This window comes from Cephus cinctus, unplaced genomic scaffold (assembly GCF_000341935.2).
Source record: "Cephus cinctus unplaced genomic scaffold, Ccin1 Ccin1_scaffold0678, whole genome shotgun sequence".
NCBI classification, from domain to species: domain Eukaryota; kingdom Metazoa; phylum Arthropoda; class Insecta; order Hymenoptera; family Cephidae; genus Cephus; species Cephus cinctus.
This window is the reverse complement of record NW_014333303.1, coordinates 1-19,478: the sequence shown is the minus strand read 5'-3', so window position 1 is coordinate 19,478 and position 19,478 is coordinate 1. Positions and strand designations below refer to the sequence as shown.

General features: G+C 41.2%; 2 protein-coding genes across 2 annotated transcripts; both read left to right on the top strand.

Annotated features, from left to right (window-relative positions):
- Positions 1–1,882: 1,882 nt before the first annotated feature.
- Positions 1,883–11,261, top strand: LOC107269605 (protein decapentaplegic). Its single transcript, XM_015743660.2, has 3 exons — positions 1,883–2,713; positions 5,575–5,967; positions 8,621–11,261. The coding sequence occupies exons 2-3, from the start codon at positions 5,604–5,606 to the stop codon at positions 9,529–9,531; spliced, it is 1,275 nt and encodes a 424-aa protein (XP_015599146.1). The 5' UTR covers positions 1,883–2,713; positions 5,575–5,603; the 3' UTR covers positions 9,532–11,261.
- Positions 11,262–15,253: 3,992 nt separating this feature from the next.
- On the top strand, positions 15,254–18,827 carry LOC107269606 (U4/U6.U5 tri-snRNP-associated protein 1). The gene is made up of 10 exons (XM_015743661.2): positions 15,254–15,634; positions 15,745–16,196; positions 16,281–16,409; positions 16,500–16,919; positions 17,000–17,159; positions 17,248–17,522; positions 17,614–17,701; positions 17,793–17,991; positions 18,077–18,418; positions 18,502–18,827. The coding sequence occupies exons 1-10, from the start codon at positions 15,472–15,474 to the stop codon at positions 18,527–18,529; spliced, it is 2,256 nt and encodes a 751-aa protein (XP_015599147.1). The 5' UTR covers positions 15,254–15,471; the 3' UTR covers positions 18,530–18,827.
- The last annotated feature ends 651 nt before the right edge of the window (positions 18,828–19,478 follow it).

The window sequence follows — 19,478 nt, the reverse complement described above, 5'->3', positions numbered from 1 at the left end:
GGAGAAACGCATTGTCGTCCTCGTAAAATAATATATTTACGTGGTGAAACCGGCTATATAAATACGATACGGACAGTATCGAACTGTCCAGTTTCTCTGGGCTTTCGATTCTACCAGGAACTCTATCTGAGAGACTTTAAAATCCGCGAATACATTTGTCTCCTGTGATCGTAACGATTTCTTGGATTTTCTGCTGCTAAATGGAAACAACGTGCTGGGCCATTTCTCAGCGATTTCTTAGGATCCTGCTGTGCAAATACGAATTTCACAATAATTTCCTCTAGCACAACATGGCATAACAGTCGCCGTGAAGGTGTGAATTGTGTGCACTCATGCATATTATTCAAATATTGAGCTAACATTTGCTATTTTTCAGGCACTGATTTATATATACCGGTATGAGATTCGCAGAAAATCTTAATTCTTAGATTGCATTATACGCAGTTGAAAATATCCATTGGTATTGCGTCATTGGTGAATTTATACGAATTACCAAAAATCGAATTTGGATAATTCTGTTAACTCTGTGGGGGACGTCATAAGGATTTCATCAAGCTGAGAGGAGGTTCCGTAGGACCGGTGTGGCGTAAAGGTTGGTAAGGAGTGTCGAGAGGGCAGAAAGGGATTGGAAGAAATGACCGTGAGGATATCGTGCCAGTTGGTGCCCCGCCCTAACTTCAGGGTCGTTTTAATTACCGGGTGGTCCAATTCGGAACCCCATAAATATTCCGGAGCGGCACTCTTTCTGCCGAGAGTCAACTCAGAAACGCATACGGATTTTTGCGGCTCCTTTCGTGCCCGTCTATAATCTTCGGGAGTGCCTTTGTGCACCGAAGAGAAACTTCTCGGGACCGGCAAAATGATAAGGCAGCCGCATTTCTAAAATTCATCCTCCACTTTGAGCTTCGCGGTAGGCCGAGTCCTTCATGTCGAAACCAGTAAAGGTTCGGCATCCTCGCGGTATTCTTTCACTGAACTTCGCAGCGGGATTCAGCAGATAAGGAAGAATTACGCCATTCTACTGTCAAGGAAATTTCAGCATTTGAGATCTTGATCTCTGCTTGAGCTAAAGCTTTCAGACTAAGTATTCGTAGATCGTGGCAAAAATCATTAGAATGAAGATTCATTAGATTTGGCTGTCATTAAGAATTAGTATAATGAGAATATAAAGTGTGTTGTATGTAGATGTACTTATGGATATTTTTTGGTCAATTATAAAATGACTTCGGAGTTCCTACAGTTTCCTGTATTACAAAGATCATTGGAAATGATGTCCACCCTGAGTGAGATTCTATAAAATATCTTAAATCTTATAAATGATTGTCAGATGGTCATGCAATAATTCTTGTCCAATTTAGCAGGCAGCGCCATCTGCACAAAGAAGTCTCGAGCGTTGTCACAGGTGTATTTACAATTACGACACGTGAATGCGAAGTATGCAAGGGAGATTGAAGTAATAACAAGTAATACACTTGCAAGTTTTAAGATTAGGTAATAAGTTGAAAAATCATTTTAGATCCATCCATGAATTTCATATCATCTCATAGGATCTACAGTGTTATCCTATAGATCTATGGATAGATTCTTAACTTAATTAATTCTTAAGAGTGCAAGAAGAAAGATAGAGCTGATGGGTGTAAAATGGAAGAAAAAAGAGTATCGTAGTAGTGTTTGCAAAGAATAAATAGAAAAAGAAGAAGGAATTAGCAAAGAACCGTAATAGCAAAGAAAAAGTAAGCCAGAAGAGTGGAGGAGCATGCAGAGATAGTTTTAGGGTGGTCTGCAAAATGGGTTTGTGGCCCGGGGCCCGAGCCATGTTCGAAGCGGCCCTGCCCAAACCTCTACGACTGGATTGTGGATCGTGCGGATCGGCTGGCTGTCCGGTGGGGAGGATCGTTGGGATCGGTCCTGGTTATACACAAGGAACTTGTTCTCTCGCTCGTTCGCTGTGCAGTCGGTAGTCGCACTCAGTCGTACTCGAGCCCGGCTTAGGGATAAACGTCCGTTGGTTCGTGCGTTCGTAGATTCGTCTGCTCGCGGAGCGCAGTGACGGTCAAACCATTGAGCACGACGCTTCGATCTGATCATCACGAGTGAGCCAAGTGCTGTCTGTCACATACGGTGCGTATCGGTGTGAAACCTGGCCTGGCCGGATTCCGTATCGGATCGGCTTACCGGTCTATTTATATAAACGCGAGTGGATAGTCGGATATACGACTAAAGTGGAGACGCAAATGCAAATTCAAAGTGCTTTTATACGATACTAAAGTACTTTAGTGTATGCGATGCGTTCGTAGAGAAGAACTCTACTGGTTTTTTCAAGTTTTATCCGGGTTCCGGAGTCCTGAGCGGAAGTTACTCAGGAAAAGTATACATAAAGAAGGTCGTTCAACAAAAATTAAAGAGAGAATAAGAGAAGTTAGTTAAAAAGTGGGAGAGACAACATATATGGGTAGAGAGAAGATTGAAAAACGAGTGAGTGAGAATAAGACAGAGTAGCGAAGAAGAGTGAGTCGGGTTGCGAGAGAAATAGAGGACCGTGGAAGCTGAGGAATTCTGCCTCCTTTTTTTCCTCTTTATTTTATACAAGTGCCATCCCGTTTTGCGTTGTGAATGGTGAGTGGTGGTGCCAAGTGGTAACAGTGAGATTCCGTAGTGCATGGACTCGCTGAGATGCCGTGGCTGTTCAATCTTCGGACTCTCGGCTAGCTAGGTGAGCTAAAACTTGAATCTTATGCCTTCTCTTACGCTTACATTAGCTATGAATCGACGACGGTGCAAAGCACGGGATTCAATCTCCCACCTCATCCTACGATACTACCACCTCTTCCAGCTACATCGGGCGGACTCTCTACGTGTCTCGTGTATCTCCGCAGCTCTCGACTCGACTCGACTCGACTCGGTTCGACTAAACTCAACTCAACTCAACTTACCTTACCTCCCAACCTGTAACCAACACATCCTGGCTTTGCTTTCCTGGGTGCCTGTATGGTTCTCTGTCTGTCTGTCTGCTTGTCTCTTATCTTAGCTGGTCCGATTATTTTCGATGATGACGTGCCTTCTTCATGTACCTCATACGACGACAGATTCCGACGACCTTATCCTTGTGTTTTTGCACTGCATTCCTGTGTCTAGCACTGCACCCATGCAAATTAAAGTTAACGCATCTTCAGTTTCATTACCGACTAACATTTACGTTGGAGAGGAACATTGTTGTCTAGCAATCTTTATCTAGAACGCTGACTTTGATCATAAATCATGTCATAAGCAATTGGATCTACCGATAAGGGTAACTTGAATCCTAAGTAACGTTTGATAACTGCTTTTCACGATACCATATTAAGGGAATCTCAAAAATTGACAAGGGACAACTTCTTAATCCGGAAACGATTGATATTTAAGTAGGTGGATCAGAATATGCGGATCACGAACATACGTGGGCGGTCTCCTCCTCGAGGATTACATCCAAGATGTCAGGTGAATTCTACTGTCCTAGCTGAACATAGTGGACTACCTAAATAAATACCAAGGTGTTATCCGTCTACCCTTGTCCCTTGGTCTACCTACCTACCTACTAGGATTTTTAACAGCCTTTCCTTCCAGTCTCCCTTTCTCGACTACTAGAGCATCAGTGCTACTAGGTATCATCGTCTTGCTCATCAAAAGCAGTAAAACATGGTTTCTTATTACGCCTTAAAAACCATTACAAGGTTTTAGGCCTTTTTCAGGCCCGTTGTTCCATTGTATTCATTCATCAATCGAATAACAATGTGAATTTTCCTTTCATGTTATTCGTCTAATCATTGTTAAGCACTAGGAACGCATGTCTGTCATATAGGTCACGAAACTGATGAGGGCCACTGAATGAACATATCCTCGGTATTGTGCGTCTCGGTCAGAGGCCAGCTTCACTGGCGGCTCGAGATCCGCCGAGCAGATTACAATGGTCGACAGCAGACAGCTTGGCTCTAGCCAGCGCCGCCTCTTCGTCTCAGCCTTTCTGACTCCGACACGAATTCCACTTCGAACGTCGTATCCGTCTTCGCATGGTATTTGTATGCGTGTTCGTCGTGTTCCTGGCGATATCCGTGCTACACACTCATCCATAGAATCGTTGGACCCTGATTTTCCTCTTCTTTTTCAACATACTTTTTTCCCTTCTTTGTCAATACTTCAGAATATTGACTCGTGCTGTAATACCGTGTTATTGGTAATTTTCTTGAATGAACTTCTTTACATCGGAGGATTTCAAACGGCTTGCAGTCAGATGCTCTCGCCTGGTTCTTTACGAAAAATCAAAAGACACTCGCGGCAGCACAGAGAAAGGTAGAAAGTATGACGCTGCTCACTGTCTATAGTCGCCTCCGCCCTCTCCGCCACCCACTGATCCCTCTCTTTCCTTCCTTATGCTTGTTCTATCCTCCGTCGCCAGCTTCTCCGCGGCGAGGCTTGCTTACTCTTCGCAGCAATATGGCCGCTAGAGAGTCGTGCCATCACGAAAGAATGGCCAGACTATAAATACGAATGGAGTCGTACGTTTCTTTGTAATTCAATTGGAAATTTTGAATCTGTAATTTTTCATTGAGCCGACACGTCAGACTCGCAGTTGCATTAATGCCTATTTCAAGCATCGCCTAAGGCGGGTTACTGCTGTACAAATATATTGAATTATTTATAAAGGATATTTATTCACTTCGTATCTGCTTATTGAGATAGGGTTGCTAACGTATCATTTTACTTTACTCAATAAGGATAACTAAGGCGATTCGATCTCAATTGCTGTAATTTGTATACCACGAGAGTGTATGACTCGCAAATGATCTCGGACCTAATTGATGCGACATTGAAGTTGTACGTTGTAATTGCAGGCACGAAAGATCCTGAGAATTCATTAGACATGAAAATACTTACACCCGGCTGAAGTTTCGGCACCGACGGGTACGTCTAGCTCAACCGCATAGCGGTAAACGTAAACATATTTTGAGTGCAATGTTTCGCATTCTAGTCGATGGACATTATTGTCAAAACTGGTTGCAGTCGGACATTTATTTTCAATTCTGTAAAGTTGCAGCGTCCAGGCGGCGCCTCAGGCCCGTCTTTCAACTGCCTGTCAATATAAGAATGTCGTTTTCAATTATATATTCGACGATCTTGCGGCTTTCATTTTAAAAAAACTGCATATAAAAAGAGACGTCGTGCACCGATCGTCGTTATAGTACTGTGGACTAATCTCCCGGACGAAATATCGACTAGGCTTCGGTCTACAAGAAAAATAATATCTATTCAGGGAACGTTATGAAAAAGTGAATCGGGACAAAAATTGAATATTAAAATCCTTCATATATTTTTTTTTCGCATGTCCGGCATTATTATTATCTTACAATAAATATTTGTCAGATTAAATACGTCGTCATTGAACTCAATGTCTTATTCATCTGCTACAGCGCGTATTAAATATTAAAAGCCGTGCTACGTTTCAGTGCAACTCGGTACGGTCCTAAATTACCTTAGAGCTCGTTAAGAGACAAAGAGAATAAAAATGTAATACATGACAAATGAATCCTTCTGTTGCAGGAGAGGCAGTGCCAGTGACTGACGTCACGATGCGCATGTTGCTGCTGCTGAGATTGGTGTTAGCGGCAGCGGGTGTGCTGCTGGCGAGCGCAAAGGCAAACGCAAGGATACACGTTAACGGAAACGCTAATTCAAACGGAAGTGTAAACGTGAACGGGAACGCGGTGAAACGCCTTGGGCTCGAGGATCGCGAACAGGCGATCGCTGGCGTGGAGGCTAGTCTTCTCTCCCTGCTTGGATTTGCTAAAAGGCCTAGACCTCAGGGCCCGTCTTACATTCCGGACTCTCTGAAGAAGCTCTACGTACGACAGAACACCATTGGCATGGCCGACATCGCAAGACCGGGTATACATGCCAGGTCGGCAAACACGGTTCGCTCTTTTACTCATGTTGGTTAGTATCAGTTTTTTGTTGGTTATGTTCGCCTGATAAAAATTCTTTTATTTAACGACAGCCTAATATTCCTTGGATCACGTTGATCATTTATCGCTCGATCTTTGCCCTCTCGTACCATTGGTCGGGAATTGATAAGGAAGTGGGACTGACATCGGAGATGGGTGTCGCCCCGTGCGAGTGGGCACTGACTATTGATAAAGTGGCGTAACGAAACACGCAGAAGGGGAACGTAAATGTGGCAGGTATCGAGGCACATAATCGTGAAGTTCGTTGGCTGGGCGTTACTTAACCCACCTCTATTTGAAGATCTGCTAGTTGGGTAATGAATATAGATAGTCTGTGTATACACGACGGCGCGTCCTTGGATTGACTTATTCTGTGAATATGCTTCGGTGGGTTAGCAAATTTTCTTGAATTAATTATTACTTTTATTATTGGGGTTATGTGTCTTATATTAAGATGGGTGCGGGAAGGTTTGCTCGAGACCGCAGTTCACTGATAGTCGAGCCTTCAAGGTGACACAAAGACAGGAGTATCGATGCGCATCGGTGCATGACGTTGCAGCTCTTGCAATTTTGTATGGTACGTTACTCGTGTTACGATTTATTGCTTTACTTTCGTTCTCATTCATTTTTTTTTATTCTTTCTGAACTATTAATAGTAATCTAGCATTGGACGTTACGCTGTTCCTTCGTCGCTGTGTTTACCGATTGTACTTCATTGAGGCGGATTCCAATGAAAATCAAGTCGATTGGCTATCTTTGAGAGTGACGATATTTTTAGTGCAAATTTTTCAAAAGAGTACGACGTGCGAGGAGGCTCAGTTTTGTATTTGTCGATTAAAACTGCTTGGTGACGTACGAAATGGACCGAAAAAGATCTTACGATCGCTGGCCCGAATTCGCTTGCTACGAAAGCATCCTCCTCCTACCAACTCCTAATCACCATCAGCATCGTCATTATTATTATCATCATCATCATCATCTTACTCCTCCTTCTACCGCTCGTAGCGCGTTCCAGTGTCGATACCGTGGAATCTCGCTGTAAGGGATGCCGTAAGGGCTTTTACAGGCCCAAGAAGCGAATGGGAATCGCCCAGGTGTAGGAGACCCATAAGTTACAACTAAATTGTACGGTAACCAGGATCCATTATCCGATCCGGACATTATCCCTGTCGGACCACCCTCGAAGCCATTGTTCCCAGCCGTACGACTATTACATACTTTCTTCATAGCTTTAGCCTTTAATTATTGGCTATAGAATTATTGCTGTTTGGTTGCTTCTACACCTTAATGATTTTTACGATTAAATTATAACGAATTTTTACATTCCTCCTATGAAATATTTTGAAACGGTAATCAATAGCCACGGCTACGCAAGGCTAGTAAACTTTGAATTGTGAGCTCCGACTTTATCGTGCCCAGGTCCAGATACTTATTCGTCTTAGGTAAAAATGTTAACTGGAGCAATATAATATCCTTCGGTAGCGTGGAGGTATGTGATTGTTTCTTTTGGCCGTTGAGCAAGCAGAAAAAGAAAAAAGGAGCGTGAGTCACTCTAAGCGGCATTTTTTTCCAGCCTCCCTCTTTGTGCTTCGACCGTTAGACAACGTTATCGTGAAATATGGTACCTCTCAAGAATTAAAAACACTTTTAGCCTGCTTCGGTCAGCCGTGGAATTCGCCTCTCGGTTTCGTTTCTTATTTTCTTATTTTCTGGCTTTCGCCGAGGCAACTGCGTTCCTACCAGCGACGTAAAGAAGGAGAGAGACAGAGAAGTGACCCCGACGAAAAATTCGTTTTACTGGCCTTTTAAGATTTACGCCGTTAGGGTGAGACGAGTGTAACGGATACGCCTTTGAAGGATAATAATTTCACGAGGTACCAGACGAAAGGTGTTGCTGATTGTTTTCACGTATCGCGGGGTTCCTGCGCGCCTTGATATGAGCTCCCCGCTTGGATTCATAAACGTTCGCTCGATTATTAATGCACAAAACTAGTAAACAGCCTCAGCGAGTCTATTTATAACTCGGAAATATCTCGAAGTATATGAGTTGCTGTTACGCGCAAACGTTATCCCGTGGCTGTGGTTAAAGCATAGCTAAATCGAAGATACAGAGGAAGTTACGTCTATACTTTATATTGGCTCCTACGGTATTGCTTGTATTATGAAAATTTAAAAGATCGGTTCACATGGGCAATAGATCGCATGACTGATTCGACTATAGTTCACGAGCGGGTGATATCGATAGATTAATTGCTGATTGATTAACGTTATTGCAATTACCTTGAGATTTTTGACACGTGTGCGTTAACGGCTATCGAAAAAATTCTTTAATGGATTTTACATAAATATTATTTGGAGGTTTCGACGAGCAAGAAGGATATTTAGACGATCCGACGAATTCTAATGTCGACGTACGCAAAATTCCTGACTATTAATGATCAATCGATGAAGATTTAAAGGTTTTTAATGTACCGCGTTTATTCTGCGTGTTTTATTACAGTAGTTCACTTATGCTTTGTTGTCGCTGGGTTAATTAGACTGTCATTGTAATAGGTAGCACGGTTCGGTTAACCGTGCAACGACCTATTGACGAAAGATTCATTTAACAGGTCATTATTCATGCTTGTCAATTATTTATTTTTCAGAGAGCATACTGGACGAAAAGTTCCAGTCGCCACATCGGTTTCGTCTGTCGTTCGACTTGAGCAGTATACCCAGCGGGGAGACCCTGCAGGCAGCGCAGTTGAGTCTGTCGCAGAAATCGGAGTCGGCCGGAGACGACGAGGCGAGACATCTACGCATCCTGGTGCACGACATCGTGCGTCCTGGTGTCAAGGGACGGCACAAACCCATCCTGCGGCTAATTGACAGTAAGGTCGTGGAGATCCGAAAGAATTCATCCGTAAGTCTGGACGTGCATCCAGCGGTGGAGAGGTGGATCCAGGACAGGACGAATAACCATGGGCTCCTGGTGCACGTCGTGAACGGCGAGAGGACGAGTAAGAAGCAGCAGAAGAAGGACAAGGAGAGTCTCGAGGCAGGAAAGTCGAGAGCGCTCGAGAGTGGTCACGTGAGATTAAGAAGAAACGTGGAGGAATCTAGCGACTCCTGGGCGATGAATCGGCCGATGCTCTTCACCTACACAGACGACGGTAGGAACAAGATGGCTTCCGCGAAGGAAATAATGGAACGGCGCGCGAGGAGAGCCGCACTAAGGAAAAATCGTCGGAAGGATGGACGGGAGAATTGCAGACGGCATCCGCTCTACGTGGACTTTGCGGACGTCGGGTGGAACGACTGGATAGTGGCCCCGCCCGGATACGACGCCTTCTATTGCCACGGAGATTGTCCGTTTCCTCTGGCGGATCATTTAAATTCGACGAATCATGCGATCGTCCAGAATCTCGTTTACTCGACGAATCCGGGCATGGTACCGAAAGCGTGTTGCGTACCGACGGCACTGAGCTCCATATCGATGCTGTACCTTGACGAGGAGAACAAGGTAGTGCTCAAGAATTATCAGGACATGGCCGTCCTTGGATGCGGTTGTCGTTGAAATAGAAATTCGAGTGTATCGTTCGAAAGAGAACGGCAACAAATTCAATTCCTGAAACAGCCATGCTGATTGAACGAACAGCCATACAAGCTATCCAGTCGAGCAGCAACCGAGAAGGCAGACAAGCTGACAAGCAAGCAGAGTTGTGCCGTGGCGTGTTGAAATAGATTGGAATGGATTGGAATAAGTACGTGCTAGCAGCTATCCCTACCCACTTCATCACTCTATCCTCTCTGACTCGTTAAAGCGAGCCAGAGAGCGAGCGAGTCTGCGACGCTGCCGCATTCTCTACAGTTTCAGTAATCAACAAACTCGGCAGCCTGTGAACTAAGAGCGCTGCGTGTGCGTGATAGGCAAGCCAAACCTCCTTGGATGCGTATAATTTATTAATAAGGTTGTAGAGGAGAGAAGCATCGGAGAAGGATGTAAGGAGAAGAAGAAGAAGAAGAAGAAGAAGAAGAAGAAGAAGAAGAAGGTTGTAGAGAGAAACCGGTATAAATTTATGTAGCAGCGTCCACAGGTGCTATTTGTCCATGGCGACGTAGAAGACACATCCAGAGAGTTCGACAGATATTCGTCCTGCCTTCCGACGAAAACTTGCCTAGGTCTACCTCTTGCTGTGTAAACTAGCCCCAGCCCCCCTGGCTTCCTCTCTGCTGTCCCGCTCGCGTCCCAAGAAACATGAGTCAACCATCGCGACTCCAGGACCTCGGCGCTGCAATGGCACCTGGACCAATGATGAACTAATGCAAAAGGATCGCCGAACTCCTCAGCCCCTCGTCGCGACTCTCGTCGACTCGAATGACGATCTCCACGAGGAAAAATTATTCTACCAAGTCGTCGCAGTAAGAACGCGTTCCGCTTGCGTCACTAACAGTCTCGACAACAACCGAGTATATGTGTATAAGCGGTAAATCGGTAATTTTCCGATTCCACTGCGCCGTTCTTGGACGACGACGGGCGCTTTGCGCGCATGTACGCGACGCATGGCTCTGCAATCGGTGGAGGTATATTGAGAAAAAGAGAACGTATCATTGAGAAGTTGGTGGTGGTTGTGTTCCTGCTCCTGTTGCTGTTGGTGATAGTGATCGTGATGGTGGTAACGACGATGGGCGTTAAGAGGAGAAGCTCATGCACGAGAAGGTGGGACTTGATGTAATGTGCGTGCGTGCGTTGGCCGTTGAGAGGAGGTGAAGATGCATGTGCGTGTACAAGAGGAGGAGAAAAGGCTAAGATAGATGTAATGACAGTGGATATGACGATGGGGAATGAGAGTGATGATGATGACAGACAAGGAAACTGATGGATTGTCAATTTTCGAATTGATTTAATAGATAATACGGCAGCGAACCAGTTTACACTGTGTTTAGGGATAGTTTTGTTCTGGGACGGCAGGGGAGTTTTGTCCCCTTTTATTTGACATGACCCAGTCATAGAGACGATTAATGTATTTATGTGATTACCCCAATTTTCCTTTACACATGCACACACACACATACACGTACACACCACGTATAAATATTAAACATAAAACGTACCTGCTTAAGGATTACTATTTATTTTTGCAGACAGAATTAATGCGCGTGTGTATATTTGTACAAAAGTTTTGTTTATAATAGCGTATCCCTGATGTAAAATGTGTGTATAGATAGTTATGTAAACTTTGTAAATAATACCTTTGTAATATACCGCTATATATGTATATTTTAATGTATTGATATTTACCATTATTCTCAATAGTCCCTCCTTGTCCCAACCCCAAATGTACACAGGTAACTTGTGTAAATAATGAATAAATTCATACTAGTAATCTCACTTGTACCACATGGGTTCTCTCTACTTTCCTCTTCGTTTGATCCAATTTTGATTATCCTGTCAAATGATACGAACATGACGATAATTTTTATGATATATTTCAATATCTTAGAATATGCAACTGTCATAATGTTACCAACTCACTAATTTTCATAAGGAATACGTTTCAAATCTCGTGGATGAAACGAGGCTGGGAAGTCAATACCGACGGGCTCTATCGGTAACAACGTCAGAAGCTTTTATTTTGTTACCCTGCGCTCGTCTAAAGTGGTTCGTGACCGTCTTATCTAGAAGTAAGGGGCCTGATTTTTAACAGCTGGTCCGTTATATTTCGAATCACGCTAAAGCGGCAAGTAAAGATCGTATCTGTTCGGTGGGCTTAAATTTATTGGACACTGGATTAGGTTAGGTTAGGTTGGGTTTGGCTTGGCTTGGGTAGCACCGAACGCGTGCTAATTTTCGAACTGAGAAGCTGCTAGAAATTCGAATGGCTTGCTACTTGGGTGCGATCGTACTTCCGCCACTTGGTTAATATTTATTGCCATAGCTCGAGCACATTGCTATTTTTATTGTACAGTAAATGCGTCGTTGATTCTCGAATTATAAATTTACCAAGGATTGGCTAAAAAACGTCGCGGTATACATTAACGAATTCTCCTGCTACGTTATATAGCATGTCATTAGGGTTACTGAGAATTTGTTATACATCTGTTCCACCTTTATCGGATTTCTCCTCGAGGCTGCATACCGTCTCACCTGTTCGCAGAAGAGCTCTATATGTATTTACTTAGAATAAAGCAAACTCATTCGGTTTGTTGAAACTCCTTTCATTTTTTTTTTTTTTTTTTTTTTTTTTTTTTTTTTTTTTTTTTTTTTTTTTTTTTTTTTTTTTTTTTTTTTTTTTTTTTTTTTTTTTTTTTTTTTTTTTTTTTTTTTTTTTTTTTTTTTTTTTTTTTTTTTTTTTTTTTTTTTTTTTTTTTTTTTTTTTTTTTTTTTTCGAGCAGTCGCTAGCATTTTGTTTTGTCGTCATTATATCACCTGACTAGCAAGAATGTCGAACAATCAACTTTTTGAGCAGATGCATCCAGAGAAACGATATCGAAAATATTCTTCGTTGTGCACGAAGGTCAGTATAACTATATATTATTTAATTTCTTGTCAGGTATTTATGTAAAACAAAATTCTAAAGATAATATTATGTATTCTAGGTGTATAGACATTAATGCCCAGAATTCCGCGTAGCTTCACTAGCGATGCAGCATAACTCTTTGCAGGTTTTACGAGATAACTAAGGAGAGAAAAATGGGAGTGGATTTTTAAGGATCGGAAAAACAGTAAGGACGAAATAGAATTGTAGGTTATGTGAATGCCGAAGTATTTATTTGGCTGAATCACATAGAAGAGGAGAGTGCCGGTATCTAAAGTGGATGCGTTGAGAAAAAGGTCGATTGACGTGGCGAAGAGAATATCGTGACGGCTCTCTCCCACGCTATTATTGAAGGAACTATACCTACTAATAACCGCATGACAATTGGTTAATGGGACTGAGCCGATGATAGTGAACGGTCGGCGGTGTTTTTTAAGTATCGAAAAGGGATGTGGAAATTGTTTCGTAATGAGGGTGATGTTAGAACAACGCGCCCGTCGTCGAGTAGTCTTTGTTTTAGAATCCCCCTTGGGGTCCTGAGTGAGCGTTTTACCACACAGGTAGAGAATGCGGCCCACGGTGGTACTCCCATACTCTTATGCTCTCATGCTCTCATGCTATAGTCAAGAGAGAAGAGTCCTATTGCCATCTCTTGACTTTTCTCTCCTTCTATCTTTCTGTTCCTGTGTGGCTTCTCTATCCTCCTGGAGAGTTCAGTTCCCCAGGCACACGTAGTAACATGGGTCCAACCTGTCTCACGTTCAGGTCCCATCATCTACCAAGAGAGCATCTCCAGCATCTTCAGTATCCCCCACTACTGGTTGCTCATTCTTCTCTTCTTGGGTCCGTGAGGGGGACATCCCCCTTAGACTCCCCGGGTCTGCCCACGGCCAATTCGACCGGCGTCCTTCCCAGGACCCAGGATGACCATGTACTATCCAGGTAATGGCTTTATTCCAACAGATAAACTCGCTCCCTAGCTCTAGTCGAGCATCATCTTCCAGGCAATATACTACTCACTGACGGGGGCCCCCCTTTGCCCATGCTACGGTCCCTCTGCGAGCTCCCTTAATGACAATTTCAGGTAGTAGGAGTGGAAACCGAAAAATTTCCTTTAACGAAATTCTTTGGTACTCGAGAGTGCACTGGACAAGTTTAGGCTCGCTTTAATTTGTTTCGGCTGATGTCGTAACAGAATTTTCATCTTAGGGCTGAGTAATCGAAATTGCCATTCTACGAAATTTAACGGGTCACTGTCAGCTACGTATCTTGTTGGTATTCTTTACCTCCATTTTCTTTCTCCCTTTTCTCGCTCTTTCACTTTACCTCGTCCTCTCGAGCCGACATCCATTCCCATACTTCTGTTACACTCTCGTCGATCCTTCTTCTCCTTCCGCTTTGGCTTTAGTGTCGGGTTCTCTTTTGGTCCTTCCACTTTCCAACTCGTTAGTCACTCATCCGATTTGATCTTTTTCACTTTCTAGATCCTATTTAACCTCTTACCTATTGTCAAAGGAATGTCACTGATTTCGTGCGGATCCGGCCTGCAGCAGTTTTTTAGAAATCTTTAAATTGCAGATAAGTTTTTGCAAATAATTCTTTTTGACATGTCGCGCCACTAAATGCAAAAGGGTGTAAATATAGGATTTTCAACGAGCTACGCCCTTTTGCTTTTAATCATGCGACATTTTCTGATATACGGATGAAATTTATTGTGCTTCAAATTTCAATTACTTTTCATTATACATGTAGACCTGATAGATAATGTTTTGTCAATACTTTGAATTTTTGCCTTACGTATTTTATATTTCTGTCAACGCAATAAGTGATGATTTTATTGAGTACATTGCTACACGCTCTTAATATCTTTAGTATTTGTTTATAATGGAAATAATATTAACATTGATAAAGAAGAGAGAAATATTATTCGAATTACGTACGGTGCTTGACGATAGGTATTTGAATTATTCTAATGACGTTTAGGATTTACAAAGTTTTTTAATTTTCAAATAGTATTGCCATCTATTTTGGAATGTATAATTTATAGTGTGTTACATTCATTGAAGGTGCAGTGGAAAGAAAAAAAGATATGCCCATAATGTTTCCAAAGGGGAACATTTCCTTCCTTCCTTTCCTTATGGCTGCCACCTCTCAAAGGGGAACACAGGTGGAAGAAGAAAGGTAAATGCACAGATGGGTAGGGAGATGTACAACGCTACGGTTTCAGGCGATACCAAAATCATGGCGCTAAATTGTAGCGACGAGTCTGGAAGTAGGATTTTGTGATCATCGCCTCCGTCGACAATGCGAATCCCGTCGTAGCCGACCTAAACGTGAACACGAACGTGTAGCTTGGCGGGCAGAGGTTCTCCGCTACTTACCGCTGCTTCCCAAAGCTACACTTCGAACGAGGCCAATCATCAGATATTGCCTAAATATTTGTTTCCTTTGCAATCTTAGATACGAGCGCACAGTGTAAGCTCGATAAGATTTACGACAAAAGCCACCACCTCATTCCTGCTACTGCTAGCTGCTTTTAGTATTTATCAGGCCCAGCAATGAGAAGATAATATATACGAGTTATAACTCTCTTGCAAATAATTAATACTATTATGACTAGCTTACCATGTCAAGGGAGATTTCATGTAATCACCCCATAAATGGTGGGAATCTTTATTGTTTATTATGTAGCATTATTCTTGAATGCGTTTGATCGAGACGGAGCGATTCTTTTAGCGCTGTTGGTTCATTTTTGAACAAGCCTGTAGCACTCCGAGCACACAAAATCGCTAAAACGAACAGACCTATGGGTGAACTGCCGTAAGTGGATTAGTTTAGTATTCAGAGTAGTATTTACAGGTTACAGAACTCTGGAACTTTTGACTGTGAGAAGCCTTGAGGTTAGATGTTGACAAACGTTATGCTGATTTAGTTAAGCTTTTATATTCTGAAACCAGTGTATCACGAACAAACTGAATATGGGTTCGAATAAACGACATAAAACGGAAAAAGTTCGTGAGACTAAGAAGAAACGGCATCGTAGTCGGTCACGATCACATACCCCTGAACGAGAAAAGGCTGACAAACACAGGCATCATAAGAAGCATAAGAGGAAAGAGCGCAAGGACTATGATAGCGATGGTAAATATTTAGAGTATTTTATATAATACATGTAATTTATATAGTATTCAATAATTTCAATATTTTTTAAATAAGTAATAGAGTAATAAGTATAAATTATCATTTATCAGTCGAAGTCGTCAGTGCACCACCACCGCCAAAGATATCAAAGACTTCTCATCCAGCGACACCTCCACCACCAGAAATATCTGGTCAAAGAACTCCTTCTCCTCCGATGGGTGGTTCATCACAGCTATCTTTGTCAATCGATGAAACTAATAAGCTTCGTGCCAAATTGGGTTTGAAACCTTTAGAGGTTGAAAGTAGTGCTGGGAAAGATGATCCAAATAAGATTAAAGATGATCTGGGAGAGTTTTATCATAAACCTGCACCCAATGCTAATGAGAAAGTTAAAACTCAGAAAATTAAGGAAAAACTGACATTGCAAAAGGAGAAGAGGCAAATTGAAACCAATTTAGCGAAAGTAAAGCCATTAGGTGAAAGTGATTCGGATGATGACGCAAAGGGATGGGTTGAGAAAAATAGGCGTTTACAAAAAGAAAAAAAGAAAGCTGAAGAGAGGGTAACAAATTATTTTGATTTGTAATTTTATGTATTGAATATTTATTTCATGCTATAATTCTGTACTCAAACTTACATGCTTTAGGCAAAAATGTTGGATCAACTTGATGAGGAATTTGGTATTGGAAATTTAGTTGAAGAAGAAGTACGGAGTGAACGTCGTACAGCGTATACAAAAAGAGATTTAAAAGGACTTAAAGTCGAGCACAATATGGTGAATATAAAAAATATATTTTGAGCATATGTAGCATGTGAGGTTCCACTTCTGTAATGAGACAAGAAATTATATTTTATTCACTTTTAGGATAATTTTGAAGAGGGTAAAACCGTCGTCTTAACATTGAAAGATAAGGGTGTTTTGGAAGAGGAAGATGATGTCCTTGTGAATGTTAACATGATAGACGAAGAGCGTTATAAACGCAGTAACTTAAATAAGTCCAAAAAGCCAGGATATGACGCTTACGATGATGACAATTTTGATGAATACGGCTTCCCAAAAAATAAAGTTTTAGAAAAGTATGATGAGGAGATTGAAGGTCAAAAGAAGGAAAGTTTTGCACTGGGAATAGATGATGCGAAGGAACGAAAACAGCGGCAAGCCGAAATGGTGAAGAATCGTCTGGCTAGTAAAAGGCTGGAAAGTCTAAAGTTATCCGAGCCAAAATTAGCTAGTGAATATTATAACGAAGAAGAACTAGCAAAATTCAAAAAGACAAAGAAAAAAGTAAGTGCTCTTAAAGATTCGAGTAAGTATATTCTATTTTCACACTCATGCAAGACGCTTAATAAATTCTTTAACTTTAGGTAAGAAAAATTAGGCAAAAGAAAATGCTGAAAGCGGATGATATCGTTCCTGATAATACCGATTATCTCAGAGATCTTGGTAGTAGAAGAAGCCGTCGAAATGATGCCACTCAGGAAAAGGATGATGCTGATAACATGATGGACGTTGATGATTTCGAAGGTAAACTACTTAATACATTTTAAAATCTAATTATAAAGCTGCTTAACAAAGTTTGATTCTTAAAGGTAATTTTTCATTTAATTGGTAGCCCCTACGGAAGATCTAACTGGAGTAAAAATCGAAGAGGATGACAAAGAATTGGATCTGCAGTTGGCACTAAAGAAAGCGCAGCGTCTAAAGCAGCCAAATTTCTCAAGCATAGAAGAAGTTGCACAAAGTATAAAGCAAGAAGCTGATAATTCCGAAGATAATCAGCCTGGGAATATCGTCTTGAATGCTACTGCTGAATTTTGCAGGACTTTGGGAGACATTCCTACGTACGGGCTGGCGGGTAATCGAGAAGAGAATGACCAAGAGCTTATGGTACTTTTCCTCAAAGAAATCATAACTTTATTAAACAAGCGATTGCACTCAACAGTACCAATGCTAATTATATGCAACTTTGTATTTACAGGATTATGAAGTAGATGGCGTAAAGGACGAAGTAATACCGGAAGGAGAAGAAGGCGATGGGCGTGGAGCTTGGAACACCGTACAATTAGGTATGAAACATATAATAATTAAATTTTTTTTATCTCAGAATTACAAGTTTGAATATTTAGTAGATCTTCACTTATGCAATTTTCATTCTAGATGAAGCTATACCTGAACCTGCAGCTTTGGAAGTTGCTATTCTTGATGCGGAACCATCTCTAGGTCAAGGTGTGGGTGGAGCACTGAGACTCGCAATGAGCAAAGGCTATTTGCAAATAGAGGATTCAAATCGGCCATCCGCTTCTCGTTTTGCTCATTTACAGGCTCAAAATTATTCTATCGAAGACAAGACTTATGGGTATGTATATCTCTATGAAGCAAATTACTTTCACAGCTATTTCATGATTCCTACAAATTTTCAATTTAAATGTACTTTTATACAGGGATGATGACAAGTTTGGTAGGAGAGATAGATTTAATGGACCAACTTCAGACTTCAAGGAAAAAGATGGCTTCAAACCAAATGTTAAACTGGAATATATTGATGACGATGGGCATGTTTTGAGTGCCAAAGAAGCATTCAGGTATCTGTCTCACAAATTCCATGGAAAGGGTCCAGGAAAGAACAAAGTGGAGAAGCGAATGAAAAAGGCGGAACAAGAAGTCCTGATGAAGCGAATGTCTTCGACGGATACACCTCTGGGTACCCTTAATCTACTTCAAGCAAAGCAGAAAGAAACCCAATCACCTTACATTGTTTTAAGCGGCAGTAAACAAATGCAAACGTAAGTATATTATTGATAGCCGATTAACTTTTTGTGATCATTAAAATTATGCTTCCATGTAAAATGTATTTACTTTCTTTCAGGGCTAATATATCGAAGACGAAGCACTGAAGCTGCCATATATTTCAACAATCAAGTTGTATATATACTATACCATAAAATACTACTATAAATATATTAAAGGGCTTTTTGAAGCTAGATGGTTTTTTCAAATTCGAGATTCAAAAGTTATCATGTGAGTGTTTTTTTCTGTTGACGCCTGATTATCGTATTTTCATTTATTTTCGCAAAGTCGTTAGTAATCTTCTTGGTATCATTGAAATAAAATTTGATCGCATCACACTTCAGTGTACGGTACAATATTTGTGTCAGTATTGCACGAAATAAATCTTTTCGATTTTTGAGTTAACCCAAATCGTTCCAGAAAGAAAAATAATTTATAAATTATCACCAAGAAAATACCAGGGACTACAGAAGCTCAAGGATGTGGGTGAGACGTCAATGGTGAAAAGAGTAAATAATGCTTATTACAAATATTATCTCGTAGGCAACAGTTTCTTCTGTACTACAAAGCTGTCAGTCTTTTCAACTGAAAATACCACTGTATAGGAAATTCATAGGTACTCTAGGATTCTTCAACATGTTCCATGTCGCGTGGGGTATATACATCCCACGCTGCCTAATCGGAAAGTAACAAAAAAAAAGGTCTGGCACGGAACGTGTAAATTTAAAGTTTCTGCCATTATTCGCTACTTTTTATCCCTATGAGACGTATATAAAACGACATTAATATTCAAACACTTGCGATTCACGAATAGTTGGAGAAGAGAAGAAGGAAAAAATCAGTTGCATAGAAATATTGAAAATTTTAAACATCGAATACAGCTTTCCAAATGTTATTTAATATTATTGGATCTTGACTTATTTTAGAAATTTATTCAAAATATAAAATTGAGGCTACATCAAAATCTCGCAGAATATACGGAGTTGATAAAAATTGAATTGAAATATTAGAATATCGAAAATAAATTACGTTCAAATTGAAATATTAATAAATTAG